The sequence below is a fragment of the Myotis myotis genome, unplaced genomic scaffold, assembly GCF_014108235.1.
Source record: "Myotis myotis isolate mMyoMyo1 unplaced genomic scaffold, mMyoMyo1.p scaffold_m19_p_9, whole genome shotgun sequence".
Classification (NCBI taxonomy): Eukaryota; Metazoa; Chordata; class Mammalia; order Chiroptera; family Vespertilionidae; genus Myotis; species Myotis myotis.
The window spans coordinates 40,476,700-40,504,687 of NW_023416401.1; the positions used below are offsets into that span (position 1 = coordinate 40,476,700).

General features: G+C 52.8%; 1 protein-coding gene across 4 annotated transcripts; it reads left to right on the top strand.

Annotated features, from left to right (window-relative positions):
- The first annotated feature begins 233 nt into the window (after window positions 1-233).
- On the top strand, window positions 234-26,844 carry SLC66A2 (solute carrier family 66 member 2). Of its 4 annotated transcripts, XM_036322369.1 has the most exons (6): window positions 234-299; window positions 614-933; window positions 5,838-5,971; window positions 9,904-9,957; window positions 17,085-17,301; window positions 25,065-26,844. In XM_036322369.1, the coding sequence occupies exons 2-6, from the start codon at window positions 731-733 to the stop codon at window positions 25,270-25,272; spliced, it is 816 nt and encodes a 271-aa protein (XP_036178262.1). In that variant the 5' UTR covers window positions 234-299; window positions 614-730; the 3' UTR covers window positions 25,273-26,844. The 4 variants fall into 4 exon arrangements, with proteins under 4 accessions (XP_036178262.1, XP_036178264.1, XP_036178265.1 ...); XM_036322371.1 differs by lacking the exon at window positions 9,904-9,957; XM_036322370.1 differs by lacking the exon at window positions 234-299 and having other exon boundaries at window positions 306-933.
- Window positions 26,845-27,988: the final 1,144 nt, after the last annotated feature.

Here is a 27,988-nt window from a genome sequence, read left to right on the forward strand (position 1 = left end):
TGGCCCTCGCCCGGGGACATGTGGGGACCGTCTACGCGGGCACCTGCCCCCGAAAAAGCGGCTCAGTCAGGCAGGCATCTCCTACCGCGGGCCAGGAGCGCGGCCGAGCGGTGTCAGCCCCCACCTTTCCGCGCCGGGCCCCCATCTCCCGGCGCGATTTGCTCTCTAGGACCCGCCGGCGCCCGTCCCGGCAACGGTGGGCGGGGCCCTGGCATTGTGACGTCACGAAGAGGCGGGGCTACGGGCTCGGACCGGCAGACTGACGGACGCTGGCCGGGCGGGCGGAGCCGGCGTGGCTGGTGAGGCCCGGGGCGGGATCTGCGCTGCGCGTGGGACGGGGCGCGGGGCGGGCGCCGCTGTACAGGTCCCCAGGACCGATCCCTCTCCGAGACCGAGTTCCTCCAGACCGAGTCCGTCGTTCCCAGGGCCGTGCGCCCGCGCCTTGACCCCCAGCGATGCCTCTGCGCGCGCCCAGGGCGCCCTGAACGCGCGCGTCCGAGGCGGGAGTCGCGCCCCAGCTGGGAGTCCCGCGTGCCTCCGGGTGTCCCTGCGGAGCGCCGCCTCCCTCTGCTCGAGGCCCGGCCGCAGTTCTTTCCCTCTTCTCCCCTGCCAGGCTCCGGCGGCGGCCATGTGGGGCTGACAGTCCGCGCGCGTTCCAGGAGTCCGTGGAGCGGAGGGGACGCGGCCAGGTGGACGCCAGCCCGCTGGCGGGGCGGCACGGGGGTTCGCGATGGACGCTCAAGGCTTGGATTGGCTTCTGGTCCCGCTGCACCAGCTGGTTTCCTGGGGGGCGGCCGGGGCCATGGTCTTCGGAGGGGTGGTGCCCTACATCCCGCAGTACCGGGACATCCGGAGGACTCAGAACGCCGAGGGCTTCTCTACCTACGTGTGCCTGGTGCTCCTGGTGGCCAATATTTTACGGATCCTCTTCTGGTAAGCCAGGGCTCTCCTACTGTGGGGCTCCCCGAGAGCTGGCTTCCTCCGAGGAGGCCAGGGGTGGAGGTGTTTGTACTTCCTGAGAAGGAGGTGGTGAAATGGATGAGATGATTTCCCAGGGAAAATGGTGGGATCGGAGTGGAGACTCTCACTGTGATCTCAGGTCTCAGTGTTCATGCCTTGTCACTCAGGTGTTTGTCAGTTGCTTAGCCCCAGGCCCCTGACCTCAAGGAATTTGCTTGGGGGGACCAGGGGAGAGTAAACAACAGAGTAAATGAGCGTGAGGAACAAAACGCAGTGACCAGTAGGAAGGACATTGGCTGGCCAGTGAAGCCCTCAGGAGTGGACATCTGAGCCTGATGGAGCAGCGCTGGGGGGCCGCTGTGGGAGGGGCCATCCCCTTTAGCTTTCTCTGTGGTGTGGGGTTTTGTTTAGTTTTTGAATAGGAAGTCCACTTTCTGGCTAAGACTGAAGAGGCTATTCTTGCTCCTCCCAGCCCAACTTCCTCTTTTTATCATTTGCATTCCGGTAAGGAACTTGAAGTTAATTTTAACACTTGCTGAAGCCAGTCATAGTTGGGAGGGTGAATGTCCAGAGGAAATGGGAAGAGGTCTCATAGCTTCGTTCTAAGGTTTCCAAATCTGGAATGTTCCCTCCATCGGGGTGGCCCCAGATCCCGCTCTGTCAGCAGGAAGGCTGCTCAGGGGAGGCCTGGTGCCCAGGTGGGGAGGAGGACTTCAGGCCCCTTCTTTTGACTTTTGGTCACTGTTTGAGTAATCATGCTGGTTTTTTTGTTTGTTTGTTTGTTTTTTTGCTAATTGATTTTAAGCCAATCTTATTGAGGTATGATTTTTCATTAAATAAAATTGCCATTCCAAATGTACAGTTAGATGAATTTTAATAAACAACCCTCCCCCCACCCCAAAATCATCATCATAATGAAGATACGAATGTCCTGAGCCTAGAAGTTCTGTCTGCTCTGTGCATCTGTCCAGCCCAGGCCCCGGCCTACTCTGATTCACTTTTCCTTGGTGTTAGTTTTGCTCCTGTCTGGGGTTTTTAAAAAGGTGAGCCGTGAGTCAGTCACATCTTGCGTCTGTCACCGGGCGAGCCCACTTTTCAGGGAGGGGTTATAGGGGCTCATTTTTGTTTAGCACAAGTTGTAAACAGCATTTTGAAGATTCCTCCTTTCCCTTTGGCTGAGGGGCCTCGAGGCATCGGAACACCTTGCTTTCCTTTGCTAAATTGACCTGAAGGCTAAGCTTGAACAGGAGCAGATGAAACATATTGTCTGCCACTATTGTTGACTGAGTGCATTGGACCATTGGACGGTGTGCTGGGAGCCAGGCCCAGACACGGTGTCAGGTGGGGGGCAGAAACTTATCGTGGAATAAGTTTTCTCCAACCGGGGAGGGAACTACCAGAGTTGGATTACCTTATGGGAGAATAGTTCCATTTAGAGGTCTTGCCCCTCGGTGTGCTTGTCATTCAGCACTGCTAAAAGAAAACAGGCTCTCTAATCTACTTCCCAGTACCTGGTTTGGAGGAGTCAGAAATTAAACCAGCTTCTTGAAGGCCATCTTGTCAGTGCCTCTGGATTTAACTGGCATTTGATGTGTTTGGGCCCCAATATTCTCTCTTCACCACAGGGCCTGAGCTTTTGAGAAAGTCTTAAGCTCTCTCCTCACACAGCATAGGGCGCCTTTGTGGAATTCTAACCTTGGTCCACTGGCAAGTCTATTTCTGTACATCCGATTGGTCCTTTCCCGTAGAGTCAGCATCCTGAGCTGTCCTGGGTCAGAGGCCTTGGGTCACGGGCTGCCATGTGAGCACACGGGGCTGCCTGCAGTCAGCATTCTGGAAGGCTGAGGAAACGTGTGGGATGAAGGGAGGGCTGGCAGAGGTGCTGGTCCCTCCTCAAGGAGGGGGAGCATTGGCCTGGGGGTGCACTTTTCTGCATTTCACGCCAGCAGGAGGGCAGGCCTCCATTTACAACTTGTCCTGATGTGCACCTCTCTGCCCACCTGACACCCCACCGCTCTGAGGGCAAAGCAGATGTTCCCTTATATTCCTCTCACGCCTGTGTCTCTCTCAGGCAGGCTTCATGGGTTAGTTAGCAGTCCATTTAATTTAGTAGATTTTTTGAGGGTTTCCCATGTGCCAGGCGCTGGGCTAGATGCTTCCGTTTGCACTTTGGTGGAAGCGCTGTGTGGGTTGCACCATACACACATAGGTTGTAGGCGGTGGGGAGGGAGAGCACAGGTCAGGGACTGTGGCAGGCTCCAGGTGAGGCGGGAACTGGGTCCACACCAGAACAGTGCTGCAGTTAGCAACACTGGAGGGTGCGTTTCCCAAAGCAGGCTGGGACCACAGTCCTCAGAGCTCCAGTCCTCCTGGGAAGCCCCGAGAGATTTGTGGTGCCAGGATGAGTGGCTCTACAGGAGGGGCTGACCACACTATGCAAACCCAGGTTTCTGAAACTTGGGGAACTCCTATGCCCTTATTTCTTACCATCCTTTTGCAAAACTAGCATTCAGCAGAGTCTACTCCATAAAGTGCCGATGTACAGGATTTGGCCTTGGTGGTATTAGAAGCCAGGACAAGGACTAGGTGATACCTTGTACCTAATATTTGCAGGCTGGTGATTTTGTAGAGAGGAGGGGGAAGGAGGGGGTCAGGGTGCGTGGATGGTGCTGCAGAGCCTCATGCACTTATGGAGGTAGTTCTCAAGCCCCATCCCTATTGGATGAAAACACTGTATCAGAGATGCAGTGACATTGTTTTGAAAAGACACCAACACTGTATTGGAGGTCTGGTAACACTGTATTGAAGATTTCGTAACATTGTACCAGATATGTGGTAACATTCTGCTACTAATGGCCATAGCACTCAGGTCACACAGAGAAGTAGAAACACAACTTCTCTTCCACTTGATATATATATTTTGTTATTTTGAGAGGTAGAGAAGGTGTTCCCTGTGGAAACGTTTGCTTGGACTTGATAGAACATCGCATGTCCCCTGCAATGTGTACTTCCCTCGGGGTGAGACAGGTGTACGCAACAACCAGGGGAGAACTCGCTTCGACTGGCTTCTCTGTAATAGAAGAGCTGTGCCAACTCACAAGCTCGGCAGGAGAGAAAGTGCTGTGGTGACATACCTGCCGGCACAGACTATTTAAGGAACAAAAAGCATTTAAGGAAGAAAAAGTTTTAAGTAATTTCCTAAGTAAGAAAGGTATCTTCCTGTTTTGTTTGGCTTTTAAAAGTTGTTAGTGATGTTGAACTTTGTTTCCTCTTTATTTTGTCCCTTGTGTATCATTTGTGGAAAGTTGTGCTTTTAGAAATTTTGTCGTCTTGCTCAGTCATCCTGCATCCTGAAATCATTTAAGTACTCACCTGTGCTCCATGTCACTCATGTTAAATGGTCTCGTTTTTACTGTGAACATTGAGCTCGTGTAGATTTGATTCTTGGTGTGTCGTGTAAGGAGAAGTGCAAACTTGATATTTCCTCCGCCATTTCTCTGGTCACTCGTTTCTGTTGAACATTTAGAAAACGGAACTGGCCCTTTTGACATCATGGCCCAAGTTGCACGATGGAGGGAGGGGTCCCTTACCGGGGTCCAACCCCAGCAGGTCCAGGGGTCCCCAAAGGTGTAGACGGAGTCGGTGAAGAAGGAATGACACGGAGACAACGTTCAGTTGATCAGCAGCCTAGCCAGGATCTCTAGCCAGGATCTCCAGCCAAGTTCTGGTCTGGATCTCCAGCGAAGTTCTGCTTAGGATCTCCTGCCAGGGTCTGTGTCCATGTTCTCTTGCTAGGTTCTCCAGCCAGGTTCAGTCCAGGTTCTCCAGCTAGGTTCAGTCACCAGGTTCTAGTCAGGTTCTCTTGCCAATTTCTGTAGTCAGGTTCAGTCCAGGATCTTTTGCCATGTTCTCTCCAGCGAAGTTCTTCTGTCTGTAGGTTCTGTCTTCTTAGTTCTGTGTTCTAAGCTCTGTATTCTAAGTTCTGAGTCTTGCTGTCTTGTTGCATCTGTATTTATACCAGTTGATTCAATCCTATCAATCTCTATTACAAAGGTTAGGGCGTTTCTTATCTTCATTCCAGGGAGTAAAGATTATGTAGCTTAAGCACGATTGTTCGTAGTTAAAGTGATTAATTACCCACCTGGCACTTAGTTAAGAGGTTTTATTCCCTCCCTAACTTCAGGGGAAAATCCCTACCTGGGGAAACAACCTTTCTCAGAGACCTTGGTTAAAACACATAGTGCCAAGAAGGTGAGCAAACATATTAAGAACAGTATGCCATATATGCCAGGTCCTTTGAAACAGCAAGGATGGACCGGCTCCCGGCAGTCCCTAATCTGACTTACTTTATTGTGATGCCGGCTGCTCAGTCTAACATGGAACCTTCACTGTCCCTCGTGTTACCTTCACCTCTGGGTGAGTCGATCTTCTGGATCAACTCGGGAGCCCAGTTCTGAGAAATGACTAGAAATGCCGTCCAACCGCCTTAGGGTTATAGCTGCAATTTATGGAAGAGAGGGCTTGAGGCCGTGGCTCACTGAGGCCAGAAGGCCTGGGGGCTGTGGTGCGCAGGAACCAGCCCCTGGCAGACCTCCCGCTTCTGGCTGAGAAAGTCCCTCGGATCACCCCTTTTCCCGCAGCACCTTCTCCTCACCTGGGCCTGGCTCCTCAGCTCTTGCTGGTCTTCCTGCCCCTTCGCCCGCCCCCCGCCTCCCCACCTCCCGTCCCCTCTGCACCAGCTCCGTCCACCATGGCATCTGGAGCCCAGCACTCGCAGCTGCAGGGGAGGTGGCTGTCCGGCCTGGTGGTCCTGGGCGGGGAGCGCGGACCAGGCCCTTGGCGGGGCACCCTCCTGAGCCGCGGCGTCTCACCCGCAGGTTTGGAAGGCATTTCGAGTCGCCGCTGCTCTGGCAGAGCATTGTCATGATCGTCACCATGTTGCTGATGCTGAAGCTGTGCACTGAAGTCCGCGTGGCCAACGAGCTCAACGTCAAACGCCGTTTCTTTGCAGGTGGGTGATCGGCAACTTTGGTTTAAAGCCACTGAAACGGCAAAACTTGTCTGTAGGTGGAATGAGAGCCCCTTCCGCTCAGCATTGTCCCAGCGGCTTGTCTCCCCACATGACACTGTAACGGATGGTGTTTGCAGGATGGGGCGTGACTTTAACGTTATTATGTGAAACAATCCAAGATGATCGTTTCTTCTCTCGAGGGTGGGTGAGCTATTACCTGGTCCTGATGTTTTACTCTTCGCTGGGATCTCGCTGCCTGCGGAGCCTGGATCGGATAGCGGCCCGGTCAGCTGGGCTCCTCTCTGGCTGGACCAGGTCAGGAGGACATTTCTGAGAAGGCCGTTTTATCTCCGACTTTCTGTGAGGCTTGTACGTAAAACCTTCCCCACGGCTGAGTGCACTGGGGTCTTCGCACATGCCTTGTTAAAAATGCCCCCCCAGCCAGGATTTTGTGGTGCAGGTGGATCGCCACCCGGGTGCACGTGCCTGGGCAGCACGGACTGCAGGCGCAGCCCACGGCGCCGCTGGACTCTGGCTCTCGGAGCGAAGACTCTCCTCCTGTTTCTGCCTTTTCCTTTGGAGAAGCGCCTTCTGGGCTGGCTGCCTTGTTTGGACATCAGCCTTACTTCTGGTTTTCTTCTAATCACTAGAAGTGTGACAGCTCTCACTTCGTGTGGGATGTCTGCGGACTCGGGGTCTTGCTCGTGTTTTTGTTCCTGGTGGTCATCTTTCCCTGAGTGGTTCCTCCCCTGGTGTAGCTCCTATCTTGTTTTGTTTTTTTAAAATGTATTTTTATTGATTTCAGGGAGGAAGGGAGAGGGAGAGAGAGAGAGAGAGAAACATCACTGATGAGAATCATTGATCAGCTGCCTCCTGCACGCCCCCTGCTGGGGATCGAGCCCAAAACCTAGGCATGTGCCCTGACTGGGAGTTGAACCATGACCTCCTGGTTCCTAGATCAATGTCCAACCACTGATCCACACCGGCCAGGCTGGCATGTTTTGTGCTCTCTCCCCATTGATGCCATTCTCTCCTCTGCAGATCTGTCCCCAGCCCCCTGTTGTAACTCGGTAAGTCACCCCAGAGCCCGTGTAGCTGACTGTGTGGCTGGTCTTGCCTAGGAAGCAGGGCTCAGTGAACAGGGCCATTACGAGGAGAGGCACTGGGCCCTAAATCTCTCTTGGACAAGAGCTTTCTGCTCCCACGGCTCCTGCCCCTTCTCTCTGTGATCTGTGTCCCTTGGAACCTCATCTTTCCGTGAGCACTGACCTCCTGGCCGGCTGCAGAGGGGCAGTGTGGGGGTATCTCAGGGCAGCCTAGCCTCACACAGGTGGGAGGAGAGGCCGTGTGTGCCCAGGCTGTACGCCTCTGCCTCTGGCTCTGAAACCTGAGAGCAGGTTTGTGACCTGTTTGAAGTAGTGTGATAGGTAGGCTGCCAGATGTAGCAGGTGTGGGTGCCTCCAGGCCATGCGGCCTTTGAGCTTGGACATTTGTGTGACCTCGCTGACATGTAGGCGTGCCTCCTCAGCTGTGCACGCTCCCCCCTTCCCTGGGGCTTTGCCAGCAGGTCTTCACGTTGGTGCAGGAGAGGGCAGCAGGCACCGTGAGCAGGACGCTGTGACTCGGGACCTCCCTTAGAAGGCTTCTTGATGAGTGGAGGGATGGTGGCCATCTGATCACTTCTCTTGATTTCCAGTGTTCTATGTAGGTTCTTCCAACAGGGATATTTCTGTTCTGTTAACTGGGCTTGAGTTAAAACAGTGAATCTCAGGGGTAGGGCTGGAGTCTGACTTGTAACACATGACCTCTGGTGAGCAGATGGGGACCTGGGAGGTGTCTCCTCCCGTGGCAAAAGGCTTTGCAGATGTGGTTAAGGTGGGGCCTTGAGGGGGCTTGTCTGAATTTTCAGTTGGGCCCGATGGCGTCACAGGAGAGGAAAGGGGAAGACCTGGTGGAGATGGACGGACAGATGGACAACGGAGGACTTGACCCTTGCTGGCTGTGAGAGTGGGGGAGGGGCATGCTCTCAATGGGAACTGTTTTCACTTACAGCAAGGACAGCAGCCCAGTCCTCCAGCCACTTGTTGAATTTTGCCAACAAGTTGAATGAGTGGAACCGAGTTTTCAGGAATCTGCATTTTGGGCAGAGCTTGGCAGGGATGGCCCTGACATTCATTCATTCATTTATTTTCTTTTCTCTCTCTCTCATTAACTCCTTGCTCACATGTCTGGGTGGGCGCTGGCTGTCAGCTGGGACCTCAGTGGGCTCTCTGCTGGACCACCCACACGTGGCCTCTTCACGTAGCCTGGGTGTCCACACAATATGGCCTAGGTTTCAAGTGGCGTGTTGGAGAGAACTGGGTAGATACTGTGTCTTTTTAAAGATCTAGTCTTGGAAATCGTACAGCTTCCCTCTGCAGGGGTGTGGCCAACCCCCCCCCCCCCCCCGACAATTGGGGACATGGACAAACACTCCTTCTGGTGGGGAGCAGTGAGGATGGAGGAGACTGTGGGCCTGGTCTGGAGTGGGTTTGGGGCAGACTTGTGGAAGGACAGCATTGTTGAAAACATTTCTAACGTCGGTCTCCTCCGTCTGTCCCACACAAAGAGGTTTTTCTAAAACACAGATCTGATCATGTCGCTTTCCAGCCACGAAACCTCAGGTAGCTTGATGCTGCGCAGGGAGGGGTCCGATGTGGGCTGTGCCTCTTCCCACCCTGAACCCCCACGTGCCCCTCACAGCCCTGCCCTGCTGCTCCCTGTTGTTCAGCACGTGCAGAGCTCTGCTGGGCTTGGGCTGATCTGGCCTGGACATGGGAAAGGAAAAGGCTGTTTGCATCTGAACTGCACGGGAGCTAAGTTGAGTTCTCACCTGTACCCACCCCACTCCTCACCCTCCCCTCTCCCTTTCAATGGTGAACTTGGTTTAAATAATAATAATAATAAAAAAAAAGTAGAAGAAAAAGCTGAGAAAATCCACGTGACTCTGGGTCGTCAGAGCCCAGAAGATCCAGGGGGCGGTGCTGGGGAGGGAGGCAGGGGAGGCGTGGGGCCGCAGCCTGCGTGGTGCTGTGAAACCCTCCACCGCTGTCCCCAGTCCTGGCAGCTGGGCTGGTATTTGCTTTTAGCTGTTCACTTGCCAATTTCCATTTTTAGGTGAGTCCACTGCCTGGGGCAGATGACAGAACCTTTGATCCACCTCTGCTTTGTGATCAGGTGACTCACTGGAGTCCTACTCTTCTGTCTCACCACCTCCCACCTGCAGGGACCCACCTGCAGGGACCCACCTGCTGCCTCTCTGCCCTGCGGTGTCTTCCAGGGTCTTCGGGGGCTGTCCCGGGCAGTGACAGTCGGGAGGTCTGGGGGGGGGGGGGTGGGCTGTTGGCAAGGGAGGGGCAGGAGCTGGGTGCCTCCGACTGGAAGGAATCATCACCCTTCTGTCAGGAGCTGCTGGGCTGGTCGCTTGGTGGGATGTAACAGTGCCTCCCTGCTTCTCCCCGGCATGTGTTGAACCAGCTCTTGGGGAGTGTCTCCTGAAAACAGCTTTCTCGGGCAGCCCTCTTGGTGGCGCTGTGATCCTGGGCCTGTGTGGCCGCCTGAGTGTCTGGGGAGCAGAAGCAGAACCTGGTGACGGCAGACGCCACCTCCCACCTTAGTAGTCAAATGAGAATGGGTGACTTTTCATTTTTGGCCCCAAATTCCTTCCCCCTATTCCAAGCACTTATTTGGAAAGAGGGAGGGTAGGTTCAGAGAAAAATAGCCCAAAGGTAGATTTCCTGATGCACAGACACCCAAATCTATGGTTTTCCTGTCCCAGCGGTTTTAAAAGAGAGAAATGCAAAGAGGGCCAGAGACACAGTTGCTTATCTGCGTTAAACCCGTCTGTTTTGTCTCTCCTTCCTTTCTGTTTCTCTCTCTCTTTTTAAATGTAGCTGCAGATAATAAGGACGAGGAAGTCAAAGTGCCCCCCAGGCGGTCATATCTGGGTATGTACCCCCTTGCATGAGGCTGCTCACTCCCGTGTTTCATCTCATGGCAGCTTTGTCCCTCTCTGTCATGTCTGTCATCTGTGTTTGCATCCTGACCATGCATGTGACTCATTTTACCAAGTGTGGCCACGACTCCCGTAAACTAACCAGCTCATAGCTGCTGTTTTCAAGCATGAAGCAGTTCCTAGAAGCCTGCTGCTTTCTGTGTGTGGGTCTGTGAGAGAGACAGAGAAGGAAGGAAAGAAGGAAAGAAAGAAAGAAAAAATGAAATGATCAGAGCACACGTTCTGGAATTCTTTTGTTAAATTTATTCTAAGTATTTTATTATTTTTGATGCCATGGTAAATGGATTTGTTTTCTCCACTTCACTTTGGACTGTTCATTGCTACTTTGTAGAAATAAAGTTGATTTTTGCATATTGATCTTGTGTCCTACAGTTTTGATGAAATCATTTATTAGGTCTCAGAGCTTTGTAGTGGATATGTGTGAGGATTTTCTATATATATAAGATCATATCATCTGCAAATAGTTTTACTTCTTCTTTTCCAATCTGAGTGCTTTTTATTTCTCTTTCTTGCTTACCCTGGCTAGAAGTGATCTGGGTGGATGCCCTTGTCTTGTTCCTGATCTTAGTGACAAGGCCTTTAGCCTTTTCCATTGAGCATGATGGATTTCACATAGATGCCTTTTATTAGGTTAAGTAAGCACCTTCTATTCTGAGTTTGTTGAGTGTTTTTATCATAAAAGGATGTTGAAGTTTGTTAAATGCTTTTCTGTGTCTGTTGAGATGACCATGTGGTTTTTGTCCTTTATTCCATTATTATACTACTAGTGCCTCAGTGCACGGATTCATGCAGATTGAAAGGAAGTTAATTAGAAGGTGGCCAGCGGGGTGGGACTCGGTGAGACTGGCTGGACACGCCCTGGAGCCACCCACCTGCAGTCCCTTCCTGCTGGCCACACCTGGGGCAGCACTGTAGCTCAAAGGGCATCTGTGGAGTGAGCGGGGTCCCTCCTGCAGGTGGGGTCCCTCGGCCTGGCCTGTGGGGATCGGACCGAAACCGGCTTTCTGACACCCCCCAAGGGGTTCTGGATTGCGAGAGGGCAGTTCTCGGGTGATGCACCCCAGAATCGGGCTCCCTCCTCTCTGGTTCCAGTGTGTGTCACTCGAGAACCACATTTGCCTAGTCACTGCAGCTCGGCAGCTCCTGCGTTGAGCGTCTTCCCCCTGGTGGTCATTGCACATCATAGCTACCGGTTGGACAGTCGTTCAACCTTTTATATATATACTAGAGGCCCAATGCACAAAACTCATGCAAGAGTAGGCCTTCCTTCCCCTGGTGCCGGCACCGGCTTCCCTCCGGCACCCGGGACCCGGGCTGCTTCCCTCCTCCAGCCGCTGGAAGGCACCCGGGACCCGGACTGGCTTCCCTCCGGCCCTGGCTTCGTCAGGAAGGACGTCTGGTATAATTAGCATATTACCTTTTTATTATTATAGATAAAGATATTATAGTGATTATTTTTATATGTTGTACCAACCTGGCATTTTTGGGATAAATCCCATCAGATCAAGATGTATAATCTTTTAAAAAAAATTCCTACATTCTGTTTGCTAGCAATATGTTGAGGATTTCTGTGTCCATGTTCTTAAGAGATACTGATCTTTTTTCCTTGTGATGACTTTGGGTTTAGTATCAGGATAGAACTGGTCTTATACAATAAGTGGGGAATGGGAACTGTTCCCTCTGCTTCCATTTTTTTTGAAGAGGAGTTTGTGAAGGATTGGTATCAATTCTTTATTAAAAAATTTTTAATTGAAATATGACATACAACATTGTGTAAATTTAAGGTGTACATGTAATTTTATACATTTATGTGTCATGTTATGCTTGCCATCGTAGTGATAATTAGCACCTCTTTCACATTACATAACTATTTATTTTTAGTGGTTGGAATAATTCATTTTAGTTTCCAAGCAAGTTTATGATTATAATGCGGTATTGCTGTCTGTGTTTACCGTACTATACAGTGTATCTCCAGGGCTTGTTTATTGCTCACTGCAAGTTTATCAGTTCCTTAAATGTTTGGTGGGATGACCCAGGGAAGCCATCTGGGTCTGGGCTTCTCTTTGTGGGAAGTGTTTAAAATACTAAGGCCATCTCTTTATTTATGATAAGCCTATTCGGTTTTTCAGTTTCTTCCCCAGTTAGTTTTAATAGTTGTGTTTTCTTTTTGTCCATTTAACCTAAGTTATCTAACCTGTTGGATTACAATTGTTCTTAGTGCTCCCTTGCAATTGTTTTTATTTCCGTGATGGTGCTGATGTTCATTGTTGACGTTAGTAATTTGAGTCTCCTCTCTCTTTCTCTCTTTTCTTTTGGTCATTCTAGCTACATGCTTGCCAATTTTACTGATTTTTTTCAAAGAACCAACGTTGGTGGTGGTGATTTTCTCGGTTGGTTTTCTGTTCTGACTCCATGCTGATGACATCCAAATACTTAGTGTCTGTTTCTTAAAAGCGGGGACTGCGCTCTGTAACCACACTGAATGTCCCACCAGAGCAGCCGGCCATCAGTGGCCCCAGCAGGTTCATGGCTTCTCCTATGTAGGAAAGGGTCCTGTCAGACCCGCCCTTGCACTTCCTCATTTACAAATCCTGGATTTCCAGATGACCTGGGCAGAGCTCTGGGCTGGCCGGTCGGCGCCTCATTAACGCTGGACAACACTGCCCAGTGGAGATGCAGTGCCAGCCAGGAAGCCAGCCATGTGCGTGGTTTCCAGGCAGCACCTTAGAAAAGTGAAAAGAAACTGGTGAATTACCGTTAATCTGCTTTCACTCTAACAATTATTAACAGGATATTTTCTGTCTTTTCTGCACCAAGCCTTTGAGCTCAGGGGCGTGTTCTGCCCTCAGAGCACGTGTGCCCAGCAGCCTCGTCAGCGCTCAGTGCCCTCGCGGGTCAGCGCCCTGCGCTCTGCTCGCTGAGTCCGCCAGGGGAGGCCGGCGGCTGTCAGAGGCGCGTCTGAACTGGGCCTGGGGTTTGCACACACGAGATGTTTCCCTTGGTTCCAGGTGGGGAGACTTCCCCTGGCTGTCACTTTGGAAGGTGATTGTTCAGGTTTCCAGGATCCCGGATGTTTAGTTAATTTCCGCAGCTGTGGTGACCCTTTGCCAAGACCCTCAGTGCCCTCTTGCTTCCATCGCTGAACTGCCTAACTAGGAGGTTCACCTGTCTGTCCCTGTGGGTTTGAGCATACAGACAGTGGGAATGTGGGAGTCCTTGCTGCTGCTGTGGGCCCGGGACGGGTGGCTTACTTGGGGTCTGCAGTCCTGGCCACCAGGACTCAGGTGTGACGCGGCTTCCTGCTTAACCAGCCTGGGCTCCCTCTGTCCCATCACTCTGGGCTTCCCGGTCCCTCCTCCCTGCCGTGCCTTCCGTGCGGATTCCCCAGAGAAGTGGACTTGGATTATTTTTTGCTGCTCCCACCTCACCACCTGGAATTCCCCGTGGTTTTTATCGGGGTCGGCAGGTAGCTCCCACAGGTGGCTGTGTGCCAGGTGTGTGTGGGTTCAGGGTGGGTGTGGGCTCGCCTCTGTGAGGGTCCAGGCACTCAGGACTGACTGGAGCTCTTCTTCCCCCGCATCCTCAGACTCACAGATGAGACGCGGGGCAAGTTCCGGGAGGCGGGCTGGCTCACACTGGCACGGGGCCCTTCTTACCTTGTGTCGCAGGTGTGAGTGTCACAGCTACCACAGGAGGCGTGGGGTCATGGGGCAGTGATGGGAGGCCCTCTTGGAGCCAGTGCCTGTCCTCCTCCCTGGGTGTGACCCTGATTAAGAGAGAGCTGCTGGCTACGTGGTTACCAGCTGGCCTGCCCTAATTATTGGTCCCAATCCTGAGAGGCGACTTGGAGCCATGGAGCCTGGTGTGGGAGTCCCTCTCTGGTGGCCTTTTCAGGACAGCCCTCAGCACTTGCAGCTTCCCCCTAGTTTCCAGGCACCTGGGGGCCAACTGGGCTGGGAGGGCACAGGGGCTCGGGGTCCACAGGCAGCTTCTGTGAGAGAGGAGGGGGCTGTGGGGGCCTGAGCCCTCTGCACTCTCAGCGCCTATAGGGACACATGGGGTCTTGTGTGAGCTGGGACGCCTGAGGGGGTTCTTGCTGCGAAAGGGGAGCACGTGGAGGCCCCACTGTCTCCAGCGGGTTTCTGTCGTTGCCATGGCCACTGAGAGCTGCCACTGTGGGACAGCCACGCCTTTTCTGTCAGTGACCAGGGTTGGACCACTGGAGGGATGTCATTCTCTGAGCTGGAAAGACTTTGCCTGAACTGATGGGGACAGGCCACACGGGGGTGCTGGTGGGCTGCCTGGTCTGGAGCCCAGCGGTTGCATAACCTGTGTCATCAGTGGGTTTAAATTCTGAAGCTGTAACGAGGATGAGCCACTGGAAACCACCTGGGAGGCCAGGAGCTCCTGTGGACGGGGTTTTCTTCTGCCCCTGCCCGTCAGAGTGGAACGGCCGGAGTTCTGTCGCTCTCGTCGGCTTGGGGTGCATGTCGAGCAGAGACACACTGGCCCTCAGCTGACCGGTACTGACACCCAGCTGCTGTTCTGAGGGACGGGCTTCGTGCTGTGTTGTCCTCCCTGCCCCTTACACCGCGTCTGGGGGCCCCTCGGTCTGCAGGGGTCCCACTACTGCCTGGGGACCCAGCACCTGTCTGTGTGGCCCCTTCAGAGAGGCTGAGGTGGGTGGGCAGGGGTTGCTGTTGAGGGATATGTGAGGGTCCCGACCTCCATCTGAATTATGTGACAACACAGCCTCCACAGGGCCCCTGGGGGCGGGGCGGGCGCTGCCATCCTGAGGCTCAGGGGGGTCAAACGGCTGGCGGGGCACCGTACACCGTCCTCTCATCCTTGGGTCTGCAGGGGCAGTGCATCAGGGTTCAGGTTCAAATCCTGTGTGTCCCTTCTGGCCAGTGGCTCTGCCTTGGTGTCCCCCACATTTGGGTTGTTGGGGTTCCAGGTGCTGACACAGGAGCCCTCTGGAGAGGGGGCGCGCACCTGCAGGTGGGCCTCCCAGATGGAGAAAGACACCGATGGCTCAGCTAGAGGGGCGGGGTCAGGGGCTCAGAAAGGCATGGTCCCCAGGTGTGCCCCTTTCCCACCCCATCCTGGGTCTCGGCCCCCAAGGTCACGGCCAGCCCAGCCATGCGGCCTCGTTGTTCATTTAGAGAGGTGCTCAGCGATGATCTCAGATGGCATCCTGGGGAGTGGGGGGCCTATTGCCTGACCTTGAGGCCCCCACTCTCCCTCTGTTAAAGGAGGAATGAGAGGCTAGGTGTGAGCGGCCTGCCCGATGCTGGTACGGGGTCCGAGCCCGTGAGGGGCCGGCCATGGACCCAGGAGCCAGGTGTCTCATCCCCAGACCACCTGTTCACTGTGGGCTGCCGCGTGGGGCTGGTTTTGAGGGACATGGCTGTCCCTTTGGGGATGGTCAGAGTAGATGCCCCCGTGAGCCCTGGCCCAGTGGTCAGCTCTGCCAGCTGCACTGTCGTCAGGATGAGTGTCTGAGCTTCTGAGGGGACCTCTTCCTTTGTCGGGATCGAACGGTCTCTAATTCCGGAGCCCTTAGGTTTGGAAAATAGCTCTGCACCTTCGAGGTCCCAGCTGCTGGGTAGTGACAGATGTGTCCTTGAGAACCTTCTCCAACGAGACCTCCTCGTCCTGCTGGGGGCGGGGGTGGGGGGTGGGCAGCAGGCATCCTCAGACATAGGGTCTCAGGTGGCCCGAGATCATCCTGAGGAAGAACAGATGCCTTTCGGAGGCAGGTGAAGGGGGTGCCTTCAGTGAGGGGTCCCTGCCTGGAGGCAAGTATCCAGATGAAAGGCTGTTCTCTCATGTGTAGAAATGGCCCAGGCTGGTGTGGCTTGGAGCGTGTGGTTTATGGTGGACGTGGGTTCCACGTGTTTGTGATGCAGTTAGTGGTGAGACAACTTGGGTGTGGTTGGCTCCGTTTCTCCTGTTTCCCGGCTGAGTGCCTCCTGGGACACATGGTACATGTGCAGCTTAGACGCCCTCTTCCAGCTCTTCCTAGCTTCTGGGACGGCCAGTCCTGGTACCTCATGTCCTCGCCCACCCGTGCAGCCCTTGCTGGGCCTTTTTGCTGGCGAGGTGCCCTGGCTCCAGACTCTGCAAACCAAAGGGCCGGGTCAGGCTTCGGCACATCACACCCCTCCACTTCCCTGACTGTCCCTGAAGCTGCCTCTGTCCCCAGGACCTGCCACAGACCAACATCTAAATGTAATTTTTGATTTCTGTGAGTTCTTCCACATTTGGTTTCTGCAGGACACATTTGTTGAGCAAATGGTAATATTCTATCAACTCAGGACGTAGTGATAATAATTATATATCTTTTCAGGACCTTTGTTATGGGCTGGACACTTTATAGGATTCAGAAGATTAACTACTTTAATCATTAAAACAACCCGAATTGCTTGGTAACATTATTCCTCTTCTACATCTAAAGAAATGGAGACACATGATTAATCTAAAGTTGTGGAGGGGAAGAGCGGGTATTCTAACCCAGGAAAGAGATTCCAGAGGTTCTGGAGTGATCCTGCACTATCTGAGTATCAGTACTATTTTAGGGTGAATTGCAGGTTTAGCATCCTTTATGCTGAGTTAGTATCTGTATGAAGTCTTCCTCAGAAGTTCCTTGGTTGAGAGCAGTTGGATCCTCATAGCTCACATTCATCTTCCTCATGGTGATCTTTTATTTTTAATATACTTTTATTGATTTCAGAAAAGAAGGGAGAGGGAGAGACGGGTAGGAACACCAGTGATGAGAAAGAACCATTGATTGGCTACCTCCTGCAAGTCCCACACTGGGGATTGTGCCCCCAACCCAGGCATGTGCCCTGACTGGGAATTGAACCTGTGACCTTCTGTTTCATAGGTCGATGCTCAATCACCGAGCCGCGCCGGCGGGGCCTCATGGTGATCTCGACCCCCTCACCTAGTTCACATCTTGCTAGTCACACTGATCTTCATCTCTTCATTCATTTCACATCCTTCTCCTCACACTGACCTTGACCTGAAGTCTGGTTCACGTCTCTCTCCCTCTAGACTTTGACCCTCACCACTTCTGGCACTGGAGCAGCTTTGCGGACTACCTGCAGTGTGTCCTGGCCTTCACGGGCATCGCAGGCTACATCACATACCTGTCCATCGACTCAGCCCTGTTCGTGGAGACCCTGGGCTTCCTGGCCGTGCTGACCGAGGCCATGCTGGGTGTGCCGCAGCTGTACCGCAACCACCGCTACCAGTCCACGGAGGGCATGAGGTGGGTGGGCACGTGTCACTGGTGCTGTCCCCGTTGGCACCAGGTGCACATACGTTCGGTAAAAGTCAAATGGGTACAAATCTGGCTGCTTTGTGTTCAGTTACATTTGTGAAACAGCCAGTTAGAGAGCAGTTTAGGTTTAAACACATTGATCCACTGACCTCTTTTTCTTTTTTTTTAAATAATATATTTCTTTATTGATTTGAGAGAGGAAGGGAGAGGGGAGAGAGAGAAACATCAATGATGAGAGAGAATCATTGATCGGCTGCCTCCTGCACGCCCCCTACTGGGGATTGAGCCTGCAGCCCAGGCATGTGCCCTTGGCTGGAATCGAACCTGGGACCCTTCACTCCGCAGGCTGACGCTCTATCCATTGAGCCAAGCCAGCTAGGGCTGATCCACTGACCTCTAACGCATGAGCATTGTGCTTGTGTGCGACAGGTGAGAAGCTGAGACCCTCCCCTGAGCAGGAAACAGGTGACGGGATCGGAGAGCTGCTCCTCCTGCATTGTTGAGCCTGAAGCTTCGGAGTGGGAGGGAGGGCTGAGTGTGGACTAGGGATGGAGGGCAGCAGGCTCTGCTCACAGTAGCAGAGGTGTGCGGCCATTGGTGGGGTGTGTCATGAGATGCACTCTCAGGATCCAAGTCCAGAACATGTATTAAATTTACACCAAAGTATTTCATTTGCTTTTGAGCAACTGTAATTGGTATTACATTTTAAATTTCATTTTCCATTTGCTTGCTAGTGTATAGAAATGCAGTTAATTTGTATGTTTCTCTTGTATCATTCACCTTACTGAACTCATTATTTTATGTATGTACTAGAGGCCCAGTGCATGAATTCGTGCACCAGTGGGGTCCCTCAACCTGACCTACAGGATCAGGCCAAAACCGGCTCTCCGATATCCCCTGAGGTGTCCCAGATTGCAAAAGGGCGCAGGCCAGGCCGAGAGACCCCACCGGTGCATGATTGGGGCCGGGGAGGGACGCGGGAGGTTGGCCAGCTGAGGAGGGACTGTGGGAGGGGTCCAGGGAGGGTCCGGCCCATCTCGCTCAGTCTTGATTGGCCAGACCCCAGCAGCAAGCTAACCTGCCTATCCCCTGGTGGTCAGTGCATGTCATAGCTACTCGTCTACTGGTCGACTGTCTGCTCCTGCTGGTCAGTGCACATCATAGCGAGCAATTGAGCGGCCTTAGCATATCATTAGCATATTATGCTTTGATTGGTTGAACAGCTGACTGGACAGTTAGCATATTAGGCTTTTATTATATAGGATGTATGTATATATGTATTTATTTATATCCTCACCCAAGGACATGCTTATAATGCTTGTTTTTAGAGAGAGAGGAAGTGGGAGAGGGAGAGAGAGAAAAATATCAATGTGAGAGAGAAATATTCATCGATTGCCTCCCATATATGCCCTGACTGGGTATTGAATCCACCACCTAGGTATGTGACCTGACTGGGAATTGAACCCACAACCTTTTGGTGTATGGGATGATGCTTCAACCAACTGAGCCATCCAGCCAGGGCTGAACTCATTATTTTTAGGAGTTTTCTTATAGACCTTGGATTTTCTGTGTAAACAATCTATATATATAAAAGGCTAAGTGGCTGGCTGATCGGCTGACCTGCCGGTAGCTATGTCACGCACTGACCACCAGCGGACAGCTGCTCAACACAGGAGCTGCCAAGTGACAGCAACTTTGCAGAGTAACCTCTTGCACTCTGGGACCCCTCGGGGGATGTCAGAGAGCTGGTTTTGGCCTGATCCCCACAGGCCAGGCTGAGGGGACCCCAGTCACTCCACAGATGCTCTTCGAGCCCTGGCACCACCCCAGATGTGGCCAGCTGGGGAAGGACCACGGGAGGTTGGCTCCAGGTCATGTCTGGCTTGTCTCGCCCAGACCCGCCCTGCTGGCCACCTTCTAATTAATTTCCTTTCAATGTGCATGAATCCGTGCACCGGGCCTCTAGTTATATATAAATGGGGATGGTTTTATATCTACCTTTCTGGTCTGTGTGCTTTTTATTTCCTTTTCTTGCCTTCTTGCACTAACTAGAATATCCAGCACTGTGTTTAACAAGAGCAGTGATAGTGGGTGAGGTGTTTTTCCCAATCATAAGGAGAAAGCATTCAGTATTTCACCGTTAGGTATAATGCTAGGTGTAGAAAGTTCTCTAGTCCTGTTTTTCTGCAAGTTTTTATATTAAATGAGTGTTGAGTTTTGTCAGATGCCTTTTCTGCATTGATTGATATGATCATGTGATTTTTCTTCTTTAATTGATCATAATTATATTGATGATTTTCAAATATTGAGCTAGCCTTGCATCCCTTGAATAAAGTTCCCTTAGTCACGATGTACAAACAACAAATAAATAAATAAATAAATTGCTAATTTCTACTTGCTGATATGTCAAGGATTTTTGTGTCTGCATTCATGAGGGATATTGGCCTGTAGTTTTTATTTTTCTGGTACTTTTTTGGCTTTGGTATTAAGAGAACACTATCTTCATAAAATGAATTGGCATGTCTTCTATTTTCTGGGAGAAATAGTGCAAAATTGGTGTTAATCTTTTTAAGCATGTACTAGAATTCTCCGATGAACTCATCAGGACCTGGATGTTTCTTTTTGGGGAGGGTTTAAATCATGGATTCAATTTCTTTAAGAGTTATAGGGTTATTCAAATGATCTATTTCATATTGGGTGAGCTGTGGTAGTTTAGACTTGTTGAGGAATTGGTACATTTAGTCCATGTGGTCAAATTTAAGTATGTAGAGTTGGTCATAATATTCCCTTCTTGTCTTCTTGATGTTTGCAGATATGCCCTCTGTTCCATTACTGGTAATTTATAGAGGTTGGCAAACGTAGGTTTATAGTTGTTAACATGTGGAAACACAGACTTTATTTTCGTATTATTATTTATTAATTATTGTATTATTTACTTATATTATTTGTAAATCTACTTCTGCCCGCCCCTATATATAGCTCCCTTTCTAGAAGTTTGTCAATTTTATTGATCTTTTCAAAGAATCAGCTCTTTGTTTTGTTGACTTTTCTGTTTTACATTGCACGGATATTTGCTCTTATCTTTATTTAATTTATTTATTTATTTATTTTTTTAAAATATATTTTTATTGATTTTTTACAGAGAGGAAGGGAGAGAGATAGAGAGCCAGAAACATTGATGAGAGAGAAACATCGACCAGCCGCCTCCTGCACATCCCGCACTGGGGATGTGCCCGCAACCCTGGCACATGCCCCTGACCGGAATCGAACCCGGGACCCCTCAGTCCGCAGGCCGACGCTCTATCCACTGAGCCAAACCAGCCTCGGCTATTTAATTTATTAATATAAGACTTTCTTTTTCCTAATGTAAGCATTTAATGCTATATATACCCTTTCAGTACTGCTTTAGCTGTGCCTCACAAACTTTGATGTTTTATTTTTATTTTCATCATTCATAACTATGCATATGTTTATTTCAAGACTTTCCCTTTGATCTATAGATTCTTTAGAAGTGTGTTGTAAAATATCCATGTGGTTAGAGGTTTTTTTGTCTTTCCATTATTTATTTCTAATTTTATTCCATTATGTTTAGAGAACACACTCTGTATGATTATAATTCTCTTAAATTTATTTTTAATTAAAAAAATATTTTTATTGATTTCAGAGAAGAAGGGAGAGGGAGAGAGAGAGAGAAACATCAGTGATTCTCTATCATCGATTGGCTGCCTCCTGAATGCTCCCTACTGGGGATCAAGCCTGCAACGCAGGCATGTGTCCTGACAGGGAATCAAACCGTGACCTCCTGGTTCATAGGTCAATGCTCAACCACTGAGCCACGCTAGCTGGGCTGTTCGCTAAATATTTATTAGATTATTTGTGTTGACGTTGTTAAGTTCTGATTGCTGCTTTCCTGCCTAGTTTTTCTATCACTTGTTGAGAGAGGGATGTTGAAGTCTCCAACTATAATTGTGGATTTGTCTATTTTTAGTTTTAGTTCTAGTATTTGGTTCACCTTCTAATTAATGAAATTTCTGGGAACCTGCTCACTTGGTCTTGCTGCACTGCCCTTGAACCCTGGAGCCAGCAGCTTGGAGTCTTGCTGCCTGGGAAATGGAACAGGTCTCCTGGGGCAGGGCCCTGTCTGCCTTACCTCTCTGCCCCCAGGTGTATATCTTTATTCCTCCTTGACACATAATAGGCCAGGTGAGTGGGGATGTTCTACACATGTGTGTGGTTAAGGGTGTGCACCACACACTACATGCACACGCACACATAGCCCAGTCAGCAGCCCAATAAAGAGGAGGGCTGGAATAATTAGAGTTCAACAAAAGCCCTGGAACTCTTTAAAAATTATTGAGATATAACTCACCATACAATTTAAAGTGTACAATTTAATGGATTTTAGTATTTTCACAGAGTTGTGCAGCTGTCCCCACAGTCTAATTTTAGGACATTTCCATCACCCAAGGAAGAAATATTGAATCCATTAGGAATCAAGCCTCATTTGCTCCCAAACCTCCCTCCCCCAGCCTAGGCCACCATGATCTGTCTGTGTAGGTTCATCTGTTCCGGACACTTCATATGATCAGAATCACACAGAGCTTGGTCTTTGTGTCTGCGTCCCCCCCGTTTGCGTAATGACGCCCATGTGCGATGTTTCAGTGCTGCATTCCATTCTGAGGTTGAGTAATATTCCACTGCATGGTCGGACCACACTGTGCTTGTTCATCTCCAGTGATGGACTTCTGGGTTGTGTCCACCTCTTGGCTGTTGTGAGTAATGCTTCTGTGAGCACTGGTGTACACGTTTTTGTGGGGACAAGCTTGTTCCTTTCTCTTGGGATACACCCAGGACTGGGACTGCTGGGTCCCATGGTAACTCTGTGTGACAATCATTTGAGGATCTGCCAGACTGTTTTCCACAGTGGCTGTACCGTCTGACATCCCCGCCAGCTCAGCTTTGGGTGGGGTTCTGGTCTCTCCCCATCTTCACAACCTCATTCCCACTCACGTTTTCATTCTGGCCGTCCCAGTGCCTGGGGCGCATTGGGGTTATGCATTTTTCATTTGCATGTCCCCTACGACTACGGATGCCGAGAGTCTTTTCATGTGATTATTGGACATTTATGCAACTTTGGAGAAAGGTCTCTTCAGATCCTTTGCCTGTTTTAAAAGTTGGCCCTTTGTCTTTTTATTATTGAGTCATAGAGTTCCTTAGATTTTTCTGGATACTAGCACCTTGTCAGACACACGATTTGCAGATACTTTCTCTCATCCTGAGGTTCATCTTTGCACTTTCTTGACGTTTTCCTTTGCAGCACCAAAGGTTTCAATCCAAGAGCCCACTGTGTAACCCAGGGTCACTAAGACCTCCTTTGGGACATGTGTTGGGCGGATTTTCAGTTTTGGGAGAGCTCTTGATGGGTGGCAAGGAGCGGAAGGCCGAGGCCCCTGGGAGGTGGGCATGAGCCGAAGGCGCCTGTGAGGAAGCTGCGACAGGTGCAGGCGTCTGGCTTTCATCTCCTGGGCACTGGTCTGGGAGGCGCTATCTTGGCTGCCGGACAGGCCATGGATGAGGCGAGAGGTATTTTAGGAATAGTGATCTGGCAGCCCAGTTGAGGAGGCAAAATGGGGGTCAAGAATGAGGTCATGGGAGCAGGGATTAAAATGGTGGGTGGGAGAGGGGAAGGTCAGGTGCAGGATCCAGCAGCTGGAGTTGGGGACGTTATGAAGGGAACTAGACAAGAGAATGCAGCTCCCAGGTCACCAGCCTGAGCTGGGAAAACAGCCTGGGCCTGGAAGGTGACAGTTCCCCCTCCCACGCACACTGGCCCCCTCTGCAAGGCTCTCTGTGCTTGGGGTGGGCTTCCCACACTGTGGGAACCTGCGGTGGCTTTATTTCCCCCCTGGAGGGGGCTTCCTTGGGTGGAACTCCCATGCCCAGGACAAGGCCAAACACAACCGCTTGCAGTGGCCAGATCTGGACTTAGTGCCCATCAGGACATCCTTGGCATGCTGAGCAGTGAGAGCAGAGCCTCTGAGGCTTGCCCATCCATCCATCCATCCATCCATCCATCCATCCATCCATCCACACTATCACTGAGGGGAGGGTTACATAACGCCCGCATCAGAAAGAGCAGAGTTCATGCTTGGTGAAAGTCCCTGTTGAACAGATTCTCAGGAGGAACTTCGTTAATATTTGACTGGCTGCTGTGCCCCTGTCCTTCCTGAGCCCTCGCGTGGGCAGCTGGTCGAGGGGCCTCTGCAAGGCGTTGGGCTCCTGTCCCCAAGCAGTGGCTGACTGAGGGCTGAGGCCAGGTGAGGCGTCTGGGCAGCTAAAAATGTCCCTGTGTGCCAGACAGAGTGCAGCCCCAGCGATGACCTCACGTCTGCACTTGCCTGGGTGAGGGGTGCACCTGTGCGTTCAGGGCCCAGAGGCACCAGCCGGCACCAGGCAGGCAGCCCCGGGACAGTGACAGGTGGTCCTGGGACCCCTCCAGCTTTGTGCGCTGCCCCCTCCAGAAGCACTAGCTGTGTACCGCCAGGCATGTCGCTAAACCTGTCTGTGCCTCAGCTTCCTCTGTGAAAAGGCAGCCACGTAGCCCACCTCGTCTTGTTCGGGGCAGTGCTCGGCACGTACGCGTGAGGGTGCTGGTGGGTGGCTGCCTTTTTCCTGGGAGTCTCAGTTCTAGTTGTTGAGCAAACCCGGCCCCTGTCAGGTCTGGCTCAGGTCACAGCATGCCCCCTTTATGGCCCCTGACTGTCTGACCAGGGCTGCGGCTGGTGGCTCCTAGGAGCTGAGAGCCCAGCACTTGCTTCCATTTGCATTTGTAGGATGAGCTCCCACCCCTCCCCGACGGTGCCCCAGCATGTGAGTGGCCCCAGTGTGAGCCCAACTTTGGAGACCTAAGGAGAGATAAATGCAGATGTGTCTTTGTACTGATGTTTGCAGAACGCACTTCCCATAAAACTGAGCGTGCTAGCTGTGCATGCAGCAGTCAGCACACCTGCAGATTGCGAAGTGGTGTAGAGCGGAGTGTGGGAGTGGATAAAGGGGTGTGTGTTTCTGTGGTGGAAAGTCCAGCATTAACGGTTTGCGGTGGGGACTGGGTGCTGTGCTCTCGTCCTCTACTTTGATTTCAGTGTGGACAAAGCAGATGTGAAGGGTGGGGTGCTGTACAGGCTCCTCCTAGGGTGTCTGACACTGCACCTTGGGGATCATTCCATCCATGCACTTCCTGCCACAGCTATGGACCAGGTGCTGGCCGGGGGCTCCATGGGCCAGGGTAGAGGAGCTCCAGGTGAGAGAGCTGCCCCCTCCCAGCCAGGCTCCTCCTGCAGCTCACAGGGCACAGCCAGGCAGGAGCCATGACCTCCGATGCCAGTTCTGTGGGTCCCTGTGGCTGAGGGCTGCTCTCCTGAAGTTCTTGGGTGCTGCTGCCCCTGCCAGGCTGGCCCCTGGAGCAGGTGGTGGTCTTCCCTCCCTTGTCTCCCCAGGGGCCCACAGCAGGTGCGTCTGCAGCCAGGAAGGACGGACCTTTGTGAGGTTGTTGCCCTGTGCCGGCCCCGTCCCTGCCCGGAGGTTGAGGGTCCTCCAGCTGAAGGGCTTCCTGTCCTTCTGCCCACACACACAGTGACCTCACAGCGAGGGTGGGAGGGCTGGGAGGGACAGGCTAGGGCCCGGGTGCCCCCTGACCCTGGCTGGCCCCCTGACCCTGGCTGGCCCCCTGACCCTGGCTTGTCTCTCCACAGCATCAAGATGGTGCTCATGTGGACAAGTGGTGACACCTTCAAGATGGCATACTTCCTGCTGAACGGTGCCCCCCTGCAGTTCTCCGTGTGCGGCCTGCTGCAGGTGATGGTGGACCTGGCCATTCTGGCGCAGGCCTACGCATTCTCCCGCCACCCCCCGAAGCCCACCCCCCACGCAGTGCACTCCACCAGTGCCAAGGCCCTCTGAGGCAGCCAGGAGGACAAAGACATATGACCGCTGGCTGCAGGCACCGCTGGCCACCTGTCGTCCTGCGTGGGCCCCTGGGACGGTGGACAGGTGGGCCCGAGTGCTGTGTCTGCACTCACTCACTGGAGAACGGCCTCACCCCTACGGGCGGGGCTATGGATGTTTTCAAGGTGATGGAAAAGCAGGTCTCGCTCTCACTTGCTCTCAGGGCACCTGCGGAGCCTGGGAGACGCTCGCAAACCCGGGAGACGGCGGAGCAGGCCTCTGCAGGACAGGTCGTGGGGAGGCTTCTCTGTCTCAGCCTGGATGTGTCCCGTCAACCCGGGCCCGGGATGCAGAATGAAAAGCAGCATTGGGAGCGCTTGGGGCCCAGCACCTCAGGGCCCATGGTCAGAACAGCTGAGGATGGACGTGCTGCTGGACGGCATGCGGTGGGGGCACCCTGTGCCAGGATGGGCCTGGCACAGAGCATGTGGCCCGGATCTTGTGTCCACGTGGAAGGGAAGCCACACCAACACACATGACCTATGTCCTGGTCCATCTGGCTGGCGTGGCCTTGCCTGGGCACCTTCAGTGCGGCCTCCTCAGGACTCAGCCCTTGCCTGGGCTCGGTAGGGGGTCCAGAGGCCTTGTTGTTACACTGGCCTCCTCCCACTGGGGACGAGGGGACAAGCCCATGTCCGTGCCAGGTGGGCAGTGGCCAGAGCAAGCTCAGGGGTGTCGGAACCAGAGTCTGGAGTTCTCTCCATGAGTCCTATAGGGTATGGCAGGGTGCGAGCGCCCATGTGGGCCAAGCGGGCTGCGCGTGGTTTTTTCCCCCTTTTCCTGGGACGTGCGCACATGTGCAGCACAGCCTGTGATGCTCATCTTCCAGGACGGGGACACGCTGAGCAGCCCCACCCCCACACAATGAGCTGATGGGCCTGAAGTGACCTTCCAGGGTGGTGGGATGGCCTGGCATGGGCATCCCTGCCCGCCGTCTCCCGTCGCATGGTTCTCCATGTTCGCTGTGTGTGGCGGTGGTGAGGTCACTGGTCTGACACTAGTCCCCACATTTGTTCCCCTTTCAGTATTACATGAGCATCTCAGCCAGGCCAGCCCTGCACCAGCTCCCAGGCCCCCAAAGGCCAAGTGTTCCAGATGCTTCCGTGTGGCTCCCACAGGCATTGTTTTCCCTTCTGATGGGTGGAGGGGTGGCTTGCTGTGCATTATCAGCACTGTCTGGCTGGTGCCAAAGCTCTTGAGGTGTCTGCGGTGGCCGGTGAGAAGCGTTTGAAGCGGTTTCCTCCTCCCGAGGTTTCCTCAAAAACTCCTGAATGTTTGAGGATTCTGCTTAGTTCTTTGGCCTGTAAGATGCTTTAAAACACTTATTTTTAAAAAATGAAGGGAGATGTCTGTAGCAGTAGTTGCCTCTAAATTAAAATATCAATGACTGTAGTGCTGACCGAATGTGCCATGTGTGGGGACGCTCAGGGTTCCGTCTATACAGCGACTTTAAATCAATAAACTGCTCGAGGACCAAGCATGGCCTCATGAATGGAGTCCGTGTGGGGCCCAAGGCACAGTGAATAATTGGTCCTGTGTTCTTATTTCACCTCTGGGGTCTCCGGGGGAGGTCCAGCCCTAAGCACTGACCTCTGCCCAGAAGTGTCCATGTTCCCTGGGCTGGACTGACATCCGTCCCAGGGCCCAGTGCTGGCCCCTAACCTGTGGGACAGGCTCCCCTGGAACAGACCAGCCTCAAGGACAATGACCCGCAGGATCCAGGGTAGATGCCTGACTAGGGAGGTGGGCATGTCTGGCTGTGCACACAGGTGAGGCAACAGGTGTTGGGCCAGGTGTCGAATCCACCTGGTCACCCTGGGCACTCCATTTCCCCACCTGATATGAGCGAGCGGTGCAGGAGAGGTGGCACTTTTATTAGCTGTAGTAGCATAGCAGGGAAATTCTGCAGGAGGCCCCATCCTGGCCCTGCCCCTGCCCCCCACCTCCCCTGGCTCGGTCTTCCACCGGGGACCGTGCCCAAAGCTGGAAGGGATGGTGGTGGATGGATGCCCTGCATCAGTGGGGCCTCTTGAGTGATGCAGGTCCTCCGGCAGGGTCTGTGGCAGCGATGTTCCAGGTGTCATGGCTCAACTGATTAAAATGAAAAAGTGCAAAGCAGCATAATTGAGAGAGTTCCATTCTTCTGTCTCCAGAGGAGAAAAGGTTCACGCCTCCATGAAAACAGGCTTCTAGCACCTGCAGGCCTAGGCCCTTCCTGCCCCGCCCCCCCTGAACTGCCAGAGAAGTTCCTACAGGAGTCGACCATCCCAGAGGGTAGCACCCGGTCCCCAGGCAGCTGAGAGGACGGAGGCGTTTCAGGGGAGAACTGTGAGGGGGAGACCTAGGAAGAGGCCCACAGGATAGTGCCAGGGAAAGAGGTCAGAGGTCAGGGCTGGACCCCCAAAGGACCTGGTGGGCTGTGAGCCTCCGTGTGAGACCTGTGCCTATCACATGGCAGGGAGGTGGGCTTCTGCAGAGCTGGGTGCATGGGGAAGGCCTTCCTCCCCTGGGGCATAGCCCACCTGGGTGAGATGGCTGGAGCAGGAAGGGGCTGTCCCCCCTCCCAGAAACTCCTCCCCCAGGACTGTGCCCCACTGCGCCCCCCTCCCCCACTGCTCCCAGGACCTTCGGGCTGAATAGCAGGCAAGGGTTAGGCTGAGGTCTGGGGGAC